Source organism: Chaetodon auriga, chromosome 10 (assembly GCF_051107435.1).
Source record: "Chaetodon auriga isolate fChaAug3 chromosome 10, fChaAug3.hap1, whole genome shotgun sequence".
In the NCBI taxonomy this organism is placed as follows: domain Eukaryota; kingdom Metazoa; phylum Chordata; class Actinopteri; order Chaetodontiformes; family Chaetodontidae; genus Chaetodon; species Chaetodon auriga.
The window spans coordinates 7,800,596-7,821,821 of record NC_135083.1 but is presented as its reverse complement, the minus strand read 5'-3'; the positions used below and the strand labels follow the sequence as shown (position 1 = coordinate 7,821,821).

The 21,226-nt window shown below is 40.7% G+C and overlaps 1 protein-coding gene across 1 annotated transcript; it reads left to right on the top strand.

The window, feature by feature from the left end:
- The first annotated feature begins 6,298 nt into the window (after window positions 1-6,298).
- Window positions 6,299-16,197, top strand: LOC143326979 (rho-related GTP-binding protein Rho6-like). The gene is made up of 5 exons (XM_076741074.1): window positions 6,299-6,673; window positions 7,355-7,442; window positions 12,907-13,016; window positions 13,181-13,315; window positions 13,693-16,197. The coding sequence occupies exons 1-5, from the start codon at window positions 6,554-6,556 to the stop codon at window positions 13,936-13,938; spliced, it is 699 nt and encodes a 232-aa protein (XP_076597189.1). The 5' UTR covers window positions 6,299-6,553; the 3' UTR covers window positions 13,939-16,197.
- The last annotated feature ends 5,029 nt before the right edge of the window (window positions 16,198-21,226 follow it).

Sequence of the window (21,226 nt, the reverse complement as noted above, 5' to 3'; positions counted from 1 at the left end):
AGAGAAAGCTTAAATTGACTGTGGACTTTATAAATCAGGGAACCTGAGGGCAAGACGGTGAGTGACGTTTTCAAAGATGGACTCAACCTGAACATCGTCCTACAAGGAAAACGTGACGCTTAGCGTAGAGAGGATCATGGGACATGTAGTCAGCCGAGTACAGTAAACACAATAAATCAATATACTAAAAATAAAAAAGAAAACATACATAGCAATACAGTACGAAAAAATGATGAAAAAGAGAATAAGAAAGGGATTTTACACTTTTGTTTTCTTAGAGATTTAAAATGAAGTCACATTTCTTGCTCAAAAGATGAAAATGCTGGAGTAACCTTTAAATGTCTACATTTATGCATTTCGAATTTAGCCATTATCACAACGTTATTATATAGACATAACTAAATAATATTAAAATTCTTTGTCCTGCATGAAAAACGCGACTTTTGCGTGAGCATACTGAAAATCAGGAATTGTAATAGTAATTTGTCCACAAATGTGAAGAAACAATAAAAACAGTGCTGTTTTCCCCCCTCAAACTCTATTTAAGTTTAATTTACAAACAAGTATATTATGTCATAATATAATATATTAGACAAAATCAGGATGTCTGACAATTAAACAGAGCAAACATGGAACACAAATATAAATATCTTAGACAAATAATAATACTCAAAGAATTATGTGAAAAATACAGCTAGGGAGAATTCTTAGAATATAAGCTTTATTACAGTAATAAAATGCAGTGTGTACATTATCTGTGTAGAAAAAAAATGTCTGTATATAATTTAAACTCATGTAGATTTGCTTTGAATTTGGGGTAAACTTTCAAGACTCTATCTTTATGCTGTAAATGCAAAGATCCTGACATTTTATAATACTAAATCTCCTAAATTCCAGCAGCACCAAGATTTTTACTTTGTCTGTTGTTTCTTTTCTTTATTTTCTGCTCACTCCAGCGACAAAAACACTACCATATCTGTGAAATGTGTAGTGATTTTATGGCTTTATTTAGACTGGATTTCCCTTCCTGCACCTTTAGAGGGCAGTGCAGTTTCATGGGAATATTTACAGTGCTGACACACCGAGCCTCATTTCATAAAATATCATGTTAATTTTCGTCATTGTAGATAAATGATACTGAAACATTTGCAGCTACAGTAAGACTATGAAAAAAGTTGAATATAAATAAAAATCTTAGCTGAGGTCAATTGCATGCTGAGATGCTCTCCAGAAAGAGGCAAAAAACCAAAGGATGTCCACTGACTGTAATCACAACTGTCGTCTTTTTGGCTAAATTGGTCTAATTCACATAATTTCCTCTTCATTCAGATATAGTTGTAGACACTGTACATGCAAAGTGCAAGGATAACCTTTGCATTGACGTGAAAAGGGCACTTTTTTCTTTCAAGACAAAGAAGGGCAGAGGTGGTGCCCTTTTTGTCCCATCCACCCGCCTGGGTGGTTCACACAGTCTAGTGGCAACAATGATTGCTAAATAATGATGTGGCTTCACTGCTGTATTTCCTGCCAGCCTCAAACTCCATCTGACTGAAGTGGCGCTGTTCACGCTGAAGGTTGAGAGCTGCGCAGCGATAAGAGCTCTTGTCAGTTATTGTATTTCTGATAAAAATACCAGTTGCTGTTTGCACTGTGGCTGTACATTAAATACAAATACACCTACTCTGTAATTTTATCCATCCTGACTCATATTGTGACTTGTCCATCATTGTCATTTGAAGATTTCTCTGTGATTTCTCTCCACCTCTCTGTCGTTTCTGTCTTTATTTTGCACAAAATGGAAATTTGACAGAATGTAAATGTCAAGGCATTTTGCCTTCAAACCTTTTTAAGTACAGTGCCACAGCCATCAGATGTATTAAATCAAAAGCCCTCCTATAATTTGAGGCATGTGAAATGTAGGTAGAAAGCTTTTAAAAACTAAATAAATCAATGTTAGCATGTCAGTATTGTTTGAGCACAACTGATGAACCAAGACATCTCCATTCCCAATTTAGTTCATTTAGCTTTTCACAGTTGTCAAACAGGCAGATGTTGAGAGTGAGGACTACCCTCCACTAGTGCAATAATCCAGTTGTTGGCATAATGTGCAACAATATGTGAAATACCTGTGCTCTAGATTAATGAGAATGAACTAGTTTCTCCTTTGCGGCATCACTGAACTGTGCCACGTTCAAGAGCAATTAATAGACATTGCCAATACATTTCCACTTCATGATTGCACTTGTGTTTATGGTAATATTCATTAATCACACCCTGATTTACATAATGTAAAAGCTCTCAACCACATCTTACTTGAATTATGTAAATTTTTTGCTGCAAGCCATAGGGGATGTGATGGGTTTTTCTTAGCTCCTGTCTAAGGAATTATGTGAAATAGACTTGTGATATACACCAAGTCGTCTGTCTGTCTGTCTATAACAACATTCCCACTGTATATTCTTAATTTTGGTGCAAATTAATGTGCCTTGCATATAGTACCTCCTAACCTAAAGCATCACTGGCCATCTCCAAACTGTCATACTTGAGCTTTCCTGTGGCTTAACACAAATGTATGTAAGCAGACATCACATACAAGCATATTCTTTGAGCTTACAAACGTCCCCTGACCCACACAGAAGACTAAATGTCAGTGGGGCAAGTTAGGTAAGGTGAAACATGGGGTGAAAACATAACTTGGAGAAATCTAGGTCAGACAGTCGACAGGTGCCCATGGAGCACGTTGGCCAGCGCTATAGGTCACCATGTTAGCTGTACACGAGGAGTCACAGTTTGGGGATGATATAAAAGTCACTGCATCCTCAGAGTGCTGTCATCTTTCATCAGGAAGACACCGGTGACACATCGGTCATCCAGACTGTGATGATACTGATCACATGATTCAAAAGGCACAAGACGTGTTAACCTTTCTAAACTCTTTCAACCCCTGATTCCAGAGAAGTTTAGATGATGTGTAAAATATAAATAAAATAATGTGAGAATTTTATAATCCATTTTGACATACACTCAATTGAAAACAGTACAAAGACAATATATTTAATGTTTCATCTCATGAGCTTTGTTGATTTTTGTAAATATCTGCTTTTTCTGAATTTGATACAGCAACTGTTCTGTCTTATTTGCATTTTACGCAGCGGTCAAACTTTTTCTCAACCAGGGTTGTAGTCCCATCATCATGATTGAAGATTTTGGAAAATGTGAGTCTTCACTTTGAAGAGTGAGATGGAGTCAGTTATCTTAATTTGAGATAAAGACTGGAAGTGGGGGAAACACCCTGATGATGATGTTAAATGAAAACTTAAGAGATCACCAAAGCTCGTACAATCCATCCTGAGGGGGAGTAAATGTGTGTACCAACTGTCATGGCAGTTCATCCTTTCCTTCCTTTCAAATCCACAAATTTAACTAAAGAATAAGTCAGGAAATGACCATGGTCAGTAAGATACATCCACTGGGGACCATCAGCATCATTCACTTCATGGCAACCCATCCAATAGTTGGCAAGATATTTCATTTGAGACATTACCCCCCCTTGAGCGATGCCACTTAGATAATTAGCAAAAATGACAGGTTGTGGTTTTTCGGGGAGATATGCATGGATTTATTATATGAACCAGATACCAAACTCAGACATGGCACTCACTCACTTGAATGGAAATTGCTCACATGGTGCATAAGACAAAGAAGTCTCCCAACCTCTGGTTGTAAAACAGCACAAGCAGCAGGTCAGTGGGTCACAGTCGGCACAAAAAACAAAACAAAACAAAAAACTCCACGATACTCACAATCAACCTTGTTTGCAGTTGTATGTGTCTGGACAGCAGCTTTGGGACCACAGGAGATTTTTTTGTTGCACTACTGGATCCAATCTATGGAGTTATGTGTTGTGACTGACACTCTTGACTTCCTGGAGTCTCTGCTGTTTGCCTGGCAACCTCAGGGTGACATCAAGACTCCAGGAAGTCCACACCTTGTTATTTTTACATTTGGTGCTTCTGCTCTTAATGCTAAGCTAATCAGCTCTGAGCTGTGGCTCAAAAATCTCTGCTCAGATAACTCTCGGCTATAAGCCAATAAGCATAATTTCCCAAATGTAGAACTTCAAACCCTCCTTATATGTAAATAATGACTAATGTTTGAGGAGGTGGGGTTTCTTCTAGTAGCTGTGACAACAGCCCCAAACAGCAAACAATTCAATGTGTTAGTTTCAAATAACAAATACTCTATTTAAAGAGAGGAAATGGAAATAAAAAAATTAAAAGCAGACTGATTTACATATTGTTTGTAACTAAGTGTTGGGACAGTCACACACAGAGACACAGTAAGTAACAGGAAAAAATGAGCATGAGTGAGTGAAGCAGTACGTTCAAGTGGGTGGGTGTAAGTGTTAGCATGTTATTCAGTTACGGTGCTGTACATATGAGGGGAAGGAGCAGAGCGCAAGGATAGACATGTCTATGAGGCGAGACAGAGAGGGACACGGTTTACCTTGTTTCTCTCCGAATCAGGCAGCAGGTGCAGTTGATGTCCTCATTTAGAGTTTCACGCTATATATTAATGGCATCAAAGAGTCGTCTGTGACAGATGAGCAGTTGTTTCCATCTATGCTCTGCACAACTAGCCATGCTCCACTTCCTCTGCAAATGGCTGACTGTTATACTTCAGATTGATGAAGCCATCTGTCATCTATTTGGGGTTGGGAGGCAGCGCTAAGCCCTGTATGCTACATGCTATGTGTATAATATCAACATATTTACGTACACAAGCCGTCACTCATATGTTTCATGTAAAAATAATTGCATGCATCCTCACATGGCACACAGTTAGTCAGAAGGATGTACACAAAGCACACTAACAAAGACATTCGAGAGACATTTGGTATTTCTGTGTAATGTCCTCCTTTGAACCTTCTCATAGACGCCGTCATTTTCGAACAATTCATCATTCATTCTCCAAAATGACATGTCGCTGAATCTCTGACCTCTAAACTGAGACACGTCAAACACACACAGCCAGTTGTGCTATTGACACAAGTCAGATAACAGAGGAGATGGCATCAGGTTTTCCACAGAGAGGACATGAGTGCACAAAAATCCCCTTCAATTTGTGCATTTATACAGTCAACAGATTCTGCGTGTTGATCCACTGGCACAGTCAGACATTTTGGGAAATAACCTTTTTCACTTTCTTTTTCCAAGAATTAAATGAGACAGTCTAATTTTCTGGAGTTTCCGCTGGTTGACTGGCCAAGACAAACAGTCCAGCACATATACCCTCATAAAATCACAACTCATCTTTCACTTTTGTGCAGATTAGACAAACAGGCTGTACCACGTTATCTAGTGAGCTTTAAAGGTGCTGGTGGGCAGATTTTTATACCTTTGGACAGAGCCAAGCAAGCTGTTTCCCCCCTGCCTGAGCTAAGCTAAGCTAACCAACTCTTGGCTGCAGCTCCATATTTAGAGTACAGATATGAGAGTGGTGCCAATCTTGTGGTCTAATCCTCAGGAAGAAAGTGAATGTCAGAAAATGTCAAACTATTCCTTTAACATAAAGGGCCATAGCTATCATGAGGTCAGACCCTTGTTTTATCTATTTCTTTGTTTAATTGTGAACCCTTCACATTTACAAGCTTAAGAGTGTTTCAATACTGTTATGCCAACAAAATAATAACTATATGAAGGCCTCATTCCCTTGAACTATATTCCTGTCAGTGTGAAGACAGCTTTCAAACATCAGACCTTCATATTGGGAAATAATATTCACAGAAAGTGTAATTGAATAGCTAAATAAATTAACCAAATATCAACAATCCAAATAATTAACAACAAGATTATGAGTCTACACTGTATGAACTTCTTAGGCACAGCAGAGTGAGAGCTAAATGCTAACGGCAGGCTATTAACGTTCTCATAATGGCAACAAGTGTTGCTTAGCAGGTTCAATATTTACCATGGCCAGACCTGATGTTTAGCAGGTCTAATGCCATTAGTTTTTTAAGTTTATTTAGGGAATCATCCAAAGAACCTGGTTTTCATTTTGCTTAAGTAAAAGCATGTAAGTATAATGGAGAAAATGTGCATAAAATATGTATCTGGTAATTTGATTTATAACAACACATACTGGAAAATAAAGCTGTCAAATAACTGTAGTGAAGTAAGTTGAAGTGGCATGAAATAGAAATACTCAAGTCCTTCGAATTTAAAGTTAAGTAGGCCTGCAGTACTTGAGTAAATGTACTTGGTTACATCCCAGAATTTCCCTGCGATTCATTATCCACCATTACCAACAACACGAGACCTCGTGCACTGCCCTCGTTGTCCGGCTCGCGCACTGCGCATCGCTCATTGGTTGGCGCGACAATATAAAGTTCCGCAGTGATCCGCTCATTGACTGCCGCTCTGCTTCACTCACTCACTCACTGACCGAGGAAGAGGAGGGACGCAGTCGGCTACCCAGAGGATTTACAGAAACTTTAGCGTTCCTTCCTCCTGTATTTCTTTTTATACTCTCCGTCCGTTTCATTCACTCCGCCATGAAGGAAAGAAGACTCACGCAGCCGTTTGTAGCGCGGTGTAAACTCGTGCTGGTCGGGGACGTCCAATGCGGTAAAACAGCGATGTTACAAGTCTTAGCCAAGGACTGCTATCCAGAGGTACGACATGTCTCTACAGCCTGATGATGTCCACTGTTATCCTTGAAAAATCATTCTGATCGGAACAAATATTGATTATGTAAATTTCAGGTCATGATTGTGCAATTCATCCCCCATCGAGGCAGTGTATAAATATCACTTTAATACTATCTGAAGGATTACTTTTTACTGTTTCTAATTGTATTAGAGGTGTACAGTAAACCAGTGATACTTCATTTAAATACTCAGTGATATTATTGATTCTTGAAGGCCATTTATATTTTTAAAACTCCCACAGTACCACGTAGCCTGTAGTATTATTGGGTGTGCATACATGTGTTTTAAAGGATATTTGAGGTTTTTATGAGTAATTTAGAGATGGCTGCGTTAAATCCTTTCAGATTTGGAATAATACCAGTGGAAGATTATTGATCATGCTGCAGGTTGATATGTTTGAGCACAGATGAATCTATTGATTTAAAGGAGAAGTTAATCATTGCTGACTTGACTGTTTTAACCATTTAGAAATAAAAAATGCCTCACAAATATGATTGTCTTTCATTTTATGTAATTATATATTTAATGTGTGTGATGGACATTTGGTCTTGTACTCTAATGATGAATCATTTCATATATTCCCATGTGAATGTGGGATCAAATAAACATTGTAAATGCTCCCTTCCCTTTATGGTGCATTTCTAGACTTACGTCCCCACTGTGTTTGAGAACTACACGGCCTGTCTGGAGCTTGAAGACCAGCGTGTCGAGCTCAGCCTTTGGGACACATCAGGTGAGGATTATACTCTGATTTTTTTAACCTGTCCACAGTTTAATAAAACTGACTCTTGCGCAAAGGACAAGGCTGTTATCTCCCCTCCCCTCTATCTTTGACTCGCTGCCAATCTGAAATTCTCCCCCAGCGTTCATGGTCAGTGTTTGTGCTTGATCAGTGGGTGAGGCAGCTTCAGGACTGTATTCATAGGTTGGTTTGTGGAACTTGTTTACCCTCCCAACATCACAGTCAGCCCGGAGACAGTTAACAACTGTAAATAAAGCTGCATCCCATTCATTGTTTTACAGGCAGTGTTGTTGCTGTTTACCCAGACTTTACTATCTGCCAATCCTGTTTTGATGCGGTTAAGCTGCTTTTCACTGGTGTGAAATCTCTGTTGGTGGATTGGTGCAGGAACGACAGGCTTGCCTGGATTACCCACAGGCCAATTGGGGCACTAAATACACAGTTTTGCACGGAAAATCATGCAAAATCAATGGAAAATCATATATGCAAACAATCAAAACAAGAAGGATCACACAATCAAAGATGAACAGGGGCCCCAGTTTTAGACATACGACTGAGCTGGTACCAGGGAGGGACAGGAAATCCTGAAGGCCAAGTTAACTGTACACTATATTCAGTGATAAGTACTGACTTAATGCAAAGTTTCTAATGCCCCAATATTAAACTGTTATACGGGGTCACTGATGTATACATACATATTCACAGTCTTTTACTGGTTTGACTGGTTTGATCCTCAACTTGAGCAGTCTGATCTGCAGAGATTTAGAAATGAAACATTTACTACACCTCATAGTGGTTCTGATGTTAAAGTTTAGAGTTCAGGTAAATGCTAGTTTATTTGTCTTATATGCTTGTAGACCTGAACCCTTTGATTGGATTATCAGTTTGTTTGATCCAGCCTGGCTTCAGTCCACCAGATGCAGATCTGATGTCCATATCATGGCTCTGACCTTTGACCTCTATGTGGAAGAAGTCAAGTTATCCAAGATCACAAAAGAGTTGGTTTTAGAGCTCCACACACCTGTTTTATAAGGTTAAAATAGAAGTAGGCAAATACTTTGGGTCACCATCATCAGAAGTATAAATGAGAGTCGGTTAAGCAATTAGTTGAACGACAGAAAATTAATTGCCAGCAAGCAAGATGAAACACCAACAATTTGCTGGTTCCAGCTCCTTCAGTGTGAGGATTTGCTGCTTTTCTCTGTTTTATGTCGTTATAAACTGAAATCTTTGGATATTGAACTGAAATGTTAAACAGTTACTCAGCCGATTAATCAATAATGAAACTAATCGTTAGTTGCAGCCCTAATACATTTACATGGGCTACAGTTCACAGTGTCGCTCCTTATTTTTGCTCCAAAATATCTGACATGTTTGTGACCACTTAAAGTCAGAGTTATGAAAGCGTTTTGTGGACCATGCTAACAGGTTAATTGTTGCGCCCTATTGACACAATGACCTTAAACTTACAGAATAATTCTGCAAACAGGATCGACGAGAGAAGCGTCCACTCCCGTATAGATTCATTTCATAACAGCATTGGCTGAGGCATTGTGCTCAGAGGAAGTTAAGCAGTGCCAGTTGGCCTGCAGAGGGGTTGTTTCACAGGGGAGAGGGGGATGCCTCGTCCATGCAGGGGGTGGAAGTCTCTGAGTGTGTGTGTATGTGTGTGTGTGCGTGCATGTGTCCTGTCTTACTATGTGTGCAACTGTGCATGTGTGTATGGCCGACAGTCACTGGGAACAGAAGGCACAAGTGAGGGATACTGAGCGCAAAGATATGCATGACCTCCCCACCGCCTTATGGTGTGTGCCGCCTAAAAAAAGGTCTTATGTAACTGAAACCAGCACTGAACTAATGTAGGTTTGTGTGTTTGTCTCCCACGGAGTAAAAACTTTCTGGACAGTCACCCTTTCCAGAGGAAACATTGCATAAGACCTATTTACATTTGCAGTACACACAAACAGGCAGTTCCTGTCACTCTTTATGTCTTTCTCCATTCTTCATCTTTATTATCTTTATTTATAACATTTTGGGCTGCAACTAAAGATTATTTTTTATTACCTCCGCCAAGGAGGTTGTGTTTTTGGTTTGGTTTGGTTTGTTTGTCTGTCAGCAGGATGTGGAAAAACTGCTGGTGTGTAGAAGGGTTTAGGGAAGGGAGCTTTGGAGCAGATCCGAATCGTGGGGCAGATACACGAAATATGTTTCACTTAAGGCATTTGGTTCCGACAAAATAGCTGCAGTACATCTTAAAATCCAGTAAGTGGTAGTAAAGTTCAATAGTGACAAAACGTAGCCTAAAATATGATGATACCAGTAATCCTCTGAGGTAGGCGACGCATGCAGACGCTCAAACGTCATACAGAAAGCAGTCGTTATGGAGCGTGGAGCGGTTTCATCGGAGGGTTACAAGTGTAACGCTGCTAACAGGGCTTTTTTTTTTCTCAAATTAACTATGGAAACTGAATTTCTGCTTTTCATGAATGTATGATAAGTACGTGAAATAGTTCCAGTTTAGAAGTACATAATAAATGCACAGGTGAGATGATGAGGCTTTAGCTACTCTGACAGAGTTCTAGCAGTTCTTGAAGTGTATCCAGATGTATGCAGTGGTTGCACTTGCAGATTTACATGTCGTGGAAGATCTTGGCCTTGGTGGTGGTCTGGTGAGTCCCCTTGTTGTCATCGATTAATTTGCTAATTTTCATCATTAATTAGCAAATTGCTTGTAAGAAAATAGTGAAAAAATAATTTGAAATCACAGTTTCCTAAAGCCAATCCATCTTCATCTACAACCTTCAGATGTCTTGTTTTGTCTGACCAACAGTCCAAACCGCAAATATATTCAGTTTAAAATGACATGAGGTAAAGAAAAGCAACCAATCCCGACAATTTAGAGGCTGAAACTAGAAAACGCTGCTTGAAAAATTAATTTAAAACAACCCTGAAAATCAATTTCCTGACAATCGACTAATTGAATGAACTCGCTGTGTGAGCTCTGATAACATTGCTGCAGGTGTCTTACTCTGATATAATCTGATCTTTCGCATACAAAACAGACGTGAGAAGATTTATAGTTTAATGTTTCACCTCAGTTCTGCGTGAGTCACAAGCTTAAAGGCTCAGAAGCATAATTTGCACCTGCTATCAGGATACGTCTTATCTCGTGTTCTCGAGGAAGAATCCGACTCCTTCTCTTCGCTTTCGTTCTGTGAGAGCACGGAGGGCCGTTTGGATGCATCAGCTAATGTTTGCTCAACTGAAAGAGTTGTGTTTATGTGCACGAGGATGTGTGTGTTTGTGTGTCCAGGCAGGGGGCTGCTAATGTGTGGGAGGCACTGGGTGCTAGAAGTTGTGTCTTCTTTAGATCTCCCTGCCTCCTCTTTCTCAAGCCTTACATCACCCTGGATAGTTATGTGATGGGCACATTGATTCCCACTAAAAAAAAAAAACGTTATTGATAGATGGTCGTTGTATAAGTTGCTCCACTTTGCCGATTTAAGTCAAAGATTTGGACAGAAGCAGAAGGGCCTTGCGCGGCATGGTGGTAATAAAATCTTTTCATTAATGTCTAAAGAAGCTGCCAAATCATCAAGACAGCGTGATTGTTAGTTAGTTCCAGGAGAAGCTTATTAGAGGTATCTATTCCTGATATAATTATACCCTCTTATATTTGCGAGGAAATCTTCTGGTGTGCATTTGGCCCCTGAGGACAGGAGTCGGAAATTAAATCTTAGTGTTGCTGTGTGGGGAGTGATTAGGTGGCAGAGAGAAGACAATAGAGAGCGGACATCCTGTCAGTCTGTTTATAGCACAGGAGCCTTCCTGTGAGTTTAAAAAAACATATAGCTGTGCTGTTTATGGAGGTGTAAGGAAAATATGTTTCCTTCACACCATAATTCACATTCTCATAACTGAGGTGTCGTATTTATGAGACAACACTCGGGGTCTGAGTCGGGTGATGAATAGTGTTTGTTATCATGTGGAGGATTGAGAAAATTTACTCCTGGTTAATGAAGGATTTGGCTGTATTTTCATAAATGTGCAGTAATCATGAGAAGCAAGAAGGTTCACTGATGTGTAAATGGAGCCTGCAGCAAAATTAATGTCTTCATGTTTAAACTCTTAGTCTCAGTGTGACTGCTGCATGCAACCAAATTTGTGTGACTTGACCACAACACATTTTTACAATTCCATGGTTGTTGTACTGGTTTCCTTCAAAATTTGCACAATTCATTCATGTATACATCCGTAATATCCTCCACCGTCATTTACATATTGATCAGAATGCTAGAACAGTGCAAAATTAAGCAAACGGTGTAACGTTTGGGAGTGACTGGCCCACAGGGGGCGCTGCAGTTGTCATTGAATTTATTGACTTTAGAAACTATTGAATGTCTTGCTGCGACTCTGTCAGTAGTTGCTGCAGCGATCACACAGACTTTAGTTCTGCTTTATTTCTGTTCATGTAAAAGCATGATGTTGTGATTTAACCTTTAAATGAATTGTTCCACATTTTGGCAAATATGCCTGTTTGCTCTCTGGCTGAGAGTTAGACGAGAAGATCGTCACTACTCATATCTGTCTCTTTATGAGACTACAGGCAGCAACAGGTTAGCTTGACAAAAAGACTGGAAATGAGGAAACGTCTCGCCTGCCTCTGTGCGTCTGTAACAAACCTTGACCTTCGTATGATTTAACTTTTAAATCATAAATTTAACGCGAGTGGTATTAATCCCCTTATTTAACCTCCACCAGAAAGCAGTTAAGTGTGATTCCAAACATGTCAAGTGGAATTCTTTTCAATGGGTCCGCTCGCTTTCATATTTTTTGACACAGATGGAGCCTTATTTAACAGACAGATTCAAAGTGCCTAATTTGGTTCAGACATAGTGTTTATTTTGGCACTTCATCTGATACTGATACTGCAGAAACTCATGGAAAGAGTGTCCGATGATGACATGATGATAATTTAGCTTCACAGGACATCTGGTAGTTTTTTATTTATTAGTCAAACAAAACTTTGGTAAATAAAGTTTGCTACTGACTAATAATGGAAAGACGCGATTGGTGCCGAGTTGCGCTGCCTGTGATTCAGTGACTGAGTTTGCTTTACTGGAAGGACTCCTCAGTGGGAAGGCGTCGAGCTCAGTGAAGTGATTTGCTCTCTTATCAGTTTGGCAGGGGTGTACGCGACTGTTTGTGTTTGTGCTGTGTGAAAGTGAGGAGGATGATTGTGATAGAACATTATAATGGTGTCAGCTGGAGTCAGACCACAGAAAGAGTGTTTACTTTCTTTTTCTGCGTGCTGACACGGGGAAACTTGACTCAAAGTTTTCAAAGATGTGCCCACCTTCCTAAAATACATGTTGATAAAACTTTATGTTCCTGTCCCTCAGATACATGAGACACTCCTGAGTGTGTGTCCTGACTTTATTCTCTCTCTCTGTAGGGTCTCCATACTACGACAACGTCAGACCCCTCTGCTACAGCGACTCAGATGCAGTGCTCTTATGCTTTGACATCAGCCGACCAGACATAGTAGACAGTGCACTGAAGAAGGTATTCATATTATTAACTGCTGACGACACTCCAATCTTACATCTTCATTGTACTTGGGTGCAGGCTGTCGGTCCCCTCTGTGGTGGATAATCCTGCTCCATACTCACTCTTTTTATGTTGTGAGCTTTGCAAACACTTCACACCTGTTTCTGTTCTCCTTGCAGTGGAAAGCAGAGATCCAGGACTTCTGTCCCAGCACACGGATCCTGCTAATAGGCTGCAAGACAGACCTGCGCACAGACGTATGCACGCGCATGGAGCTGTCCAATCAGAAGCAGACTCCCATCTCCCATGAGCAGGTTTGTTTCACGACGAGCCAGTTTTATATTTTGAAGGATCGCCTTAGAAAAGGTTGATGGAAATTCAAAATAATGTTTTCGCCTTTTTCGAAAAAAAAAAAAAAAATTCATGTGCTTGATGGCAATGGAAACACATTCTTCAAATAAGTCGTGACACCAAATAGCATTAACGGGAGAGGCTGGAATCAAGCGTTCATTCGCTTTTTTGTCAGATTTTCTTGAAATTTCCTTTAAGTTTGAGACAACTTTGGATGGGAACTCAGTTTATTTAGGTGTATTTAGTTTATTTCTCCTGTCTAGACTGGGATATTCATTGGAAATCCCCCAGTTTTATTCTGCTCCAGCTCATACTCACATATTTTTGCTTCACGTCGCAGGGTTCGTCCATGGCCAAGCAGCTTGGAGCAGAGGCTTACCTGGAGTGCTCAGCCTTCACATCAGAGAAGAGCATCCACAGTGTCTTCCGTACTGCGGCTCTGGCCTGCATGAACAAACTCCAGCCTGCCAATAAACCCAGCCCCGTCCGCCGCCTCTCCAAGAGACTCCTACACCTGCCCAGCAAGACAGAGCTCCTCTCCTCCACCTTCAGCAAGGACAAGTCCAAGAGCTGCTCCATCATGTGAATACTGCTGAGATCATGCTGGGGGAAAAAAAAAAAAAAAAAGAAAGCAAGGACAAGCAGATTGCAGATGCTTTAGCGGGGGTCCAGGGTGTGCAAGGGAAAGAGAGCAATGCTGTGGATTTCTACAAAGCCTCTCTCTCCTTTGCAGCATCCTCCCCAAAACTGTCCGTCAACCACTTCAACTGCAACACTCTCTATATTCAACTCTGACACTGGACTTTTGATCATGACTTGTCACCAGCACACAGTGCAGAGAAGGAGTGGAAAAAATTATGTTGAAACATTTCTGATCAATTAAATACACCTGTACAAAGAGAGCAAAACGGGCACTTTGAGGTGCAGATTCCTCACATGAGGGTTGCTGTGAGAGATTCAGCTTAAATAAGGTCGTCTTTTCTATGGGGGAAGAGGCTGTAAACACTGCATTTGACTGCATTACCCTGATGAGATCCATTTGAAATTCCGATAGCGGCGCCCTCTCCCATCCATCTCTTTATCTGAATGTCTCTTTAAGGTCACGATATGGGCTGAGTGACGAGATGAAATGCAAAATCTGACAGTGACAGGAAGTGATATCTACAGAAATGCGGCTCGGGGAATTTAAAACAGCGGCCTTTGAAGAAATTATCCCACCGCCGACCCCTCACAGTATTTCATTTGGAAATTAAAGCTGACAGTGGAGAAAAAGGGGAGAGAAGGGAGGGATTTGGCAAGCAAGAGTGTTCATTTGCAAAGGCAGTGGGAGGACAAACCGAGAGCACATCTAAAGGAGCGCAATGTGACTCAGCACTCACATGAGCCACGAACAGTCTCGGGTGGACGTGTTGTGACAAAAACAAACACAAAAGCCCGGGCCATGTAAAGACTGTCTGAACACGATTTTGTCAGATCCCCTTTCATCGCCCATCACCACAGCAGTCTTAATTGTTCCATGTTATTAACCATTAAGCTTGATTTTAGTCATGTTGCATTAATGATGCATCATCTCACTGTTCTCTGCTACTTTAAGAGCTGCTTAATGGATACCACTTTTCATACATGTTCCAGATAAAAAAAAAAAAATCTTGGTCTTTACAAGACTGAACAAAGATTTCTTTTCACACAAACCGAACTGGATGGATTTATTTTAGTGTACCAAAAAGAAGTCTTAGAAAGCCTTGTTTTTGAATCCTGTGCGTCAAAGAGAAACAGTCGTCAACTTTGAACTGTAAACCTGTTATGTGGGCCTGCACAGCGCTTCAACAAGCTCCAGGTGCAGCGTTAAGCTGAATTTTTCATTGTTAACAGTTATCTAAGATGCCCCAGTTGACATTTCCAGCCTGGACAGCTGCGTTAAAACAAAACGTCCCTCAGATGAGAGGTGTGAAGGTTGAGCTGAATCACACAAACAGGCTGGTCCTGTCTGGACAAAGAGTTTTTTTTTCCTTCCTTTTATGCTTTAAAAATATTTCGATTTTATTTTTGCAACTTCCCTGAAAACTATTCTCGACACTTTCCGTTTATTAAATAGCTTCCTTTTTCTGGATGTTTCTCCTTGCTTGTGGCCGTCTTTTGGTGTTTTTGTGGTTGTTGATGTCGTTCTCGTATTCGGTCTTCTGGCATTAGCGGCTGTTGACAGCTCGTCTAATGGAGGACTTGATGATTAGTAGGTCTGCGCCGAGACGCCCGGAGATCTCTGGATGTACGGAACACTGGAATTTTACATGTTGCCTAGCAACAGTGTGAGCAGGGGCAGGCCTGAGCGGGGTTCCTGCCTCGCGGAGAGAGGGAGGGATGGTTCTCCGAGAGGGCGCCTCACCTTTCATTTGTAGCATTAGACAGAAGCCACTGCAAAGGTGACGGCCGCACATTTCAGGGAGCAGCGCACTGCTCGTGATCTCTACGTGGTTTTAAAGACCCCACGCTGGTAGCAGCCACGAGCGGCTTGTTGGAAACAGCATGCCATTCAAAACATGTCCTCTGCAGCTCTGCTCCAGTCATTATTTTTTCACTTCTCATTCCTGTCTGGTGCATCGTGCGATCCTAAACAAGCTCCGTTTGGTTCGATACACAGCCGTCATTTCCTGCTCGTTTTGTTGTACATATCCGTCCTCATAAAGCTGTTTATTAGAAATCCCACAAAGAGAATGTTACTGAAGCGAAACAAAATGTTTGTGTCGTTGCCTGTTATGGCTTAAATTATTGACTGAATTCTGTATTTGTTACTGTCATAACGCTACTTTCTTTAAATCTTTATTTAAATAAATATGTCTGAAGTTCATTTACAAGTCAGTGTTTATTTGTGTGTTAAATCAATGAAAATTAGGCCTTAGACCTTTGATGGATGTACTGTTATGAAGAAATACACATTATTGGGCTACACTAGAATAAAACATGTACTAAATATTTCACCCTTTTCAAGGTATGAAAAGTCTGGAGGACATCTTCATGTGCAACAAGCAGCACTTTGCAGCTGTATCAAATTAGAGCAAAAGACTATTTGGGTAATTAAATTCAAGGCTCCTTGAGAGAAAGGAAGACTGATAGCTTGGCAGCACATAGTGTATTTTGTCTCAAGACTGAATGAGAACATATACTTATTTCTCAGGTCAAGGGCACAGGTTCACGCCACACTCTTACTAATAAACCATGACACAGATAAGACATTATTCTCCTGTACGTCTCAATGACAGGCCAGCTGATTTCACCTATAATTTGGCTGCTAAGCGTAGCTCTACCAATTTTTAGCTCAGCTCTAAAATTAAATGCACTCAGCTTTCTATTCAAACAGATTTCAGGACATCAAACTGAACTTTTTTGTTCAGTCCCTGAGGACTGTGTGGCCTACAATTAGATGGTGACGGCAGCAACACAGTATGGTTTCAAAACAAGCCTGTGGATGTTATACCACTGAAGCATGAACACAGCCTTAAAGGAAAAACCCTCCCCCCAACACACACACACACACACATCCAAAGCCACATGCATACATCACATTACATAGATGATTACTTTTGAAAACTTGCCACTTTCTATTGTCTGGTTTAAAAGACGAGGATTTGTTGCTGGATGCCATGTTGTCGTGTGCGAGCAGCCCGGGATTGGCCTCGACCAGCTTTTCAAAAATTTCTCATGAGATTTGTGTGTAAAGTCCTTCCTAAGGTCTCGATTTGATAAATTGTACCCACACACACATAAAAATATATTCATAAAGCACATAAACTTACAGTCGATATGTAGCTATGACTGTTTTTTTCATACACACAAACGTGGAGTAACGTGTGTGTCTGAGTTACTATTACTCACAGTAACTAAGTCCTGTAGCTACTCGTGTACAAATTTGACATGAGTCTTTTTATGCCACTTTCTGCATCTATACTTAATTCAGAGGGAAAGTAATTGTACTTTTTACTCCAATGCAATTATCTGACAACAAGTAATAATATAATGATAGAATATATTAAAGCAGGCATATAGCAGTCACAAGGACCATTTGTCTACATTGAGTACTCTTACTTCTAATACGCTGAGTACATTTTCTTGGTTATACTTGCATGTGTTTACTTAAAGAACATTTTCAGCGAACTTTGAGTATTTTTGGTAGTACACATTTGGTATTAGTACTAGGATTAGTATCTGCATAGTTCCTCCACCAGTGATTTTTCATGCAGTTTACAGTGAGAGGGAAATCGGATTAAGCTAACATTAATTGGGCATAATGTTTAGTAATTTTTGTCTTTTTGGTGAAATGTAATTTAAAGTCTACCCAGTTTATATTATTATTAAACATTCAGGTCAAATATTAGGAAGTGCTGACCATGTTTTATTTGTCAGTCTGAACAGGAAATGTAGCCTAGCAGCAAGCTAACATTGGTTCTGTCAGTTAGCTAGTTTGGTTAGCTAACAATACGTAACAGTTAGCTACACCTGAGAGTACATGAGTGTGAATATTTACCTTATAACTAATCCCTACCTTGTTAGCGTGGTAATTTAGCAATGTTAATATTATTACTAAGTTAATTTGAACTCGGTGAAACTGTCTCCAGTACATTAATACATGATGCTAATCACTTTATGGCCTTCATGTTTTGCTATGCATAAAGATTCACCTGTGATTGAGGCCATAACAGATTCAGCTGAGTATTTTTGGGAGTCTGAACTAAGCATACCAATGAGAGTATTAAACCTTGAATATTTCCTTTTAAGTGCTGCTTTCACCATTTCCTTGTCTGTTGCTTTTTCTTATGTAACCAGTCATCCTCCCTGACCTCCATTTCCATATTTGCTTTGTCTTTCACTTGAAGGATATGGGCTATTATCAGGATCTCCCTGTCTACGTCCTGCTGTCACACTCTGCCCACTGATGATACGACACGGATGAAGTCGCTGAATGTTTGCCATTCCTGTACTATCACACACAGGATACAGCAGTGACTCATGACCTCCTTTACCTTTTGTACAGTAGGAAATAGTGAGAATATACTCTGCATCCCCAGTCTCAGATAAATTTAATCTCCTTTCTGCTCCGACTCTGATTTTCTTCCGCTGGAAATGGAATAGCGGTCTGATCGTGTCTTGGATAAACAGGGCTGCCAGGCGGTCTGTCTACGACGCTCCTCTCTCTTATCTTTTTCTGCAGTTTCTCTGTCTCCCTGTCTCTCTCACACAGATACATGCATACGCACATATAAGACTGGCCCGTGTACATTACACGTCTCTGTAAATCAGATAAACCTCTGACCAAGGCGTATTGAACCTGTCATCCATGGCAGGTCGCTCCAAGGCATGATTATACAGCATGGCCATAGTGGATGTGGAACTCAAGCACTGCCACGGTCCTTCGACAACGACTGCACCTTTCTCGATGAAAGTATTAATTATTTGTGCTGATTTTGCTGTAGACTGTGTTTAAAGGGACAGTTCATTATTTCCTACATACACATACTAGCTTTTTTAAACAGAGTTAGAGGAGAAGATTGATACCCTGTTATGTCTTATGTCTGTAGGGTAAATGTGAAGCTACAGCCAGCAGCTGGTTAGCTTAGTTTAAAGTGAGCTAAGCTATTGTTCCCAGTCTTTATGCTAAGCTAACAAGCGCCTGACTGTAGCTGCATAGTTATTCATTTGTATTGATCTTATCTAACTCTCCTCAAGGAAACAAATTTCCAAAAAATGTCAAATTATTCCCTTAAAAATGCTCTTTGGTGTAAGACCCACACTGCCATGGTGAACCAGTTGAAGGAATAGTATACACCTATTTGCTCTCTTGTAGTGAGATTAGAAGATTGATACCATTATCTTATCTGTATAGTATGAAGCTCCAGCTACTGAAAACAACTCTGCTTTGACAGGGAGTTATGTTTCAGACTAATTCCTGGCACAAGCTTACTGACAAATAGAAAGTGGTATCATTTTTCTCATTTTTAGTTTCCAGAATATGAAACTATTCCTTTAAATGAAGTTCACTGCTCTTTACATTACTTTGTCCCAGACTTTGATGTTGTAGTTTTTGTATGTACTGCATATGTGTATATGTATGTGTATTTTTTTGTTTTTTACTTGAGTAGGAAAACAAAAACAAGGAGGCTGATTTATTGATAAAATTACCTTCCAGGACGATTTCTGGAAATCAGTTCATGCTTGAAAATAGATTTGTACAAACCAGCAATGACACATGTATGGCGCTGACATATTTGATGTAAGCTAATGAACAGGTCAGCAGCATGTGATCTGTGCAGTCCAGACATTTGTCCGGTCCTCCCTGGACGGATTGCTGCCTGCAGCAGAGACGGTTCGACTGTTGAGGATCAGGAAGCAGAGGGAGGATGATTTAGGGAGGAGTGCTGCCGTCTGAAACCCTCTCGGGGAGTCGGAGAAAATGGTTGCAGTGCAGCATGGCTCATTACCACATAAGCACATCATCTATCAGGCATGGCAGCGCAGACACATATAAAAACACACACATGATGCAGCCTCACACACATTCACACAATCCACCTATCAGACCTCTCCAGCGCAGCAGCAGCAGAGAAGGAAGCAAAAGGGGGCTGATGAGAGGATGGGTGCTTGCAAAGCTATGCTGCCTGGTTACTGATGAGCTATCTGCAGACTGACATATAGGTTACATTCCCTTATATGCCTGCGCACGCTGACACACGCACACACACAAACACACACACACACACACTCTAACACTGAGCTTTGCCACAGCTGCTCTGACAGAGCCATAACTCCTGTTTCTGGATTGAAAATGGGGTTGTATGTCAGAGGCTCAGCTGGCTGAGGAGTGACATCCTCCAGTGTCCCATATGGGCATCTGCCTCAGTCCAGCAGACATGGCCACTACGTTATCTGTTGTTTGTTTAGCCGCATAAATAATAAAGTGTAAAAAAGACGAGTTGTGGTTTTACAGGGCATTATGTGCCGGATTATTTCTTGGTTGTGAGCCAATTAACATGTTAATTAGTGAGCTTTAGAGGTGCTGGTAGGCAGTTTTTTTTTTTTTAACCATCAGACAGAGCCAGGTTAGCTGTTTGCCTCCTGGATCCAGTCTTTTAGGCTAAAATAGAAACCTGGAACTCGCTGGAGGGATTACATATCTCATCTGGCCCTGGAACGTCTCGAGATCCCTCAGGAGGAGCTGAAAACATTGCTGGGAAGAGAGATGTCTGGAAAACCCTGCTTAGCCTGTTGCCACCGCGACTCAACCCTGGATAAGCAGAAGAAAATGGATGGATGGACGCTAAACTAAGCTAACCAGCTGCTGGCGGCAGCCGTATAGTTACAGATACAAGAGTATTGATTTTCTTGTCTAACTAAGCAAGAAAACATAGTATTTCACAAAATTGAACCATTCTTTTAAACGGCCTGTTTAGCTCTTCAAACACAAGCTGTCATTGTATGTTCAAAGATTTTTTTGCATGCGTCTGGATTGCTCCGCCATCTCACCTCGAGTCTGGTCTCACAGCAGCCAGGACGGGCACAGAAATAACAAAAATCAGAGCTGAATTTCTGTGATTGTGCTGGACTTATTGAAGTGAAGTTTCTTTCAATCAGTTTGTCTCTCTCTGTCTGATTGCTCAGTACAAAGCTGTTCTGATGTGACAGGTTCAGGCAGCAGGGCAGCTCTCAGCCTGAGCATGGCTGTGTGCTTTGGGCGACTCAGTGAGGCACACAGACATCACCAGACAGCGCACACCACAGCCTGTCTATAGCCCTGAACCCCGAGGACCGACTCACATTAATATTAACCATATTAAGCTGTGTTAACATTTGCATACAGCGCATAATAACCTGAAAATCAAATGACA

Excerpts from the sequence above, each read along its gene's own strand:
- LOC143326979 (XM_076741074.1), top strand. The coding sequence starts at position 6,554 with ATGAAGGAAAGAAGACTCACGCAGCCGTTTGTAGCGCGGTGTAAACTC. Across the intron at positions 6,674-7,354 it reads CCAAGGACTGCTATCCAGAG|ACTTACGTCCCCACTGTGTT; the intron begins GTACGACATGTC and ends GTGCATTTCTAG. Across the intron at positions 13,017-13,180 it reads TAGACAGTGCACTGAAGAAG|TGGAAAGCAGAGATCCAGGA; the intron begins GTATTCATATTA and ends TTCTCCTTGCAG.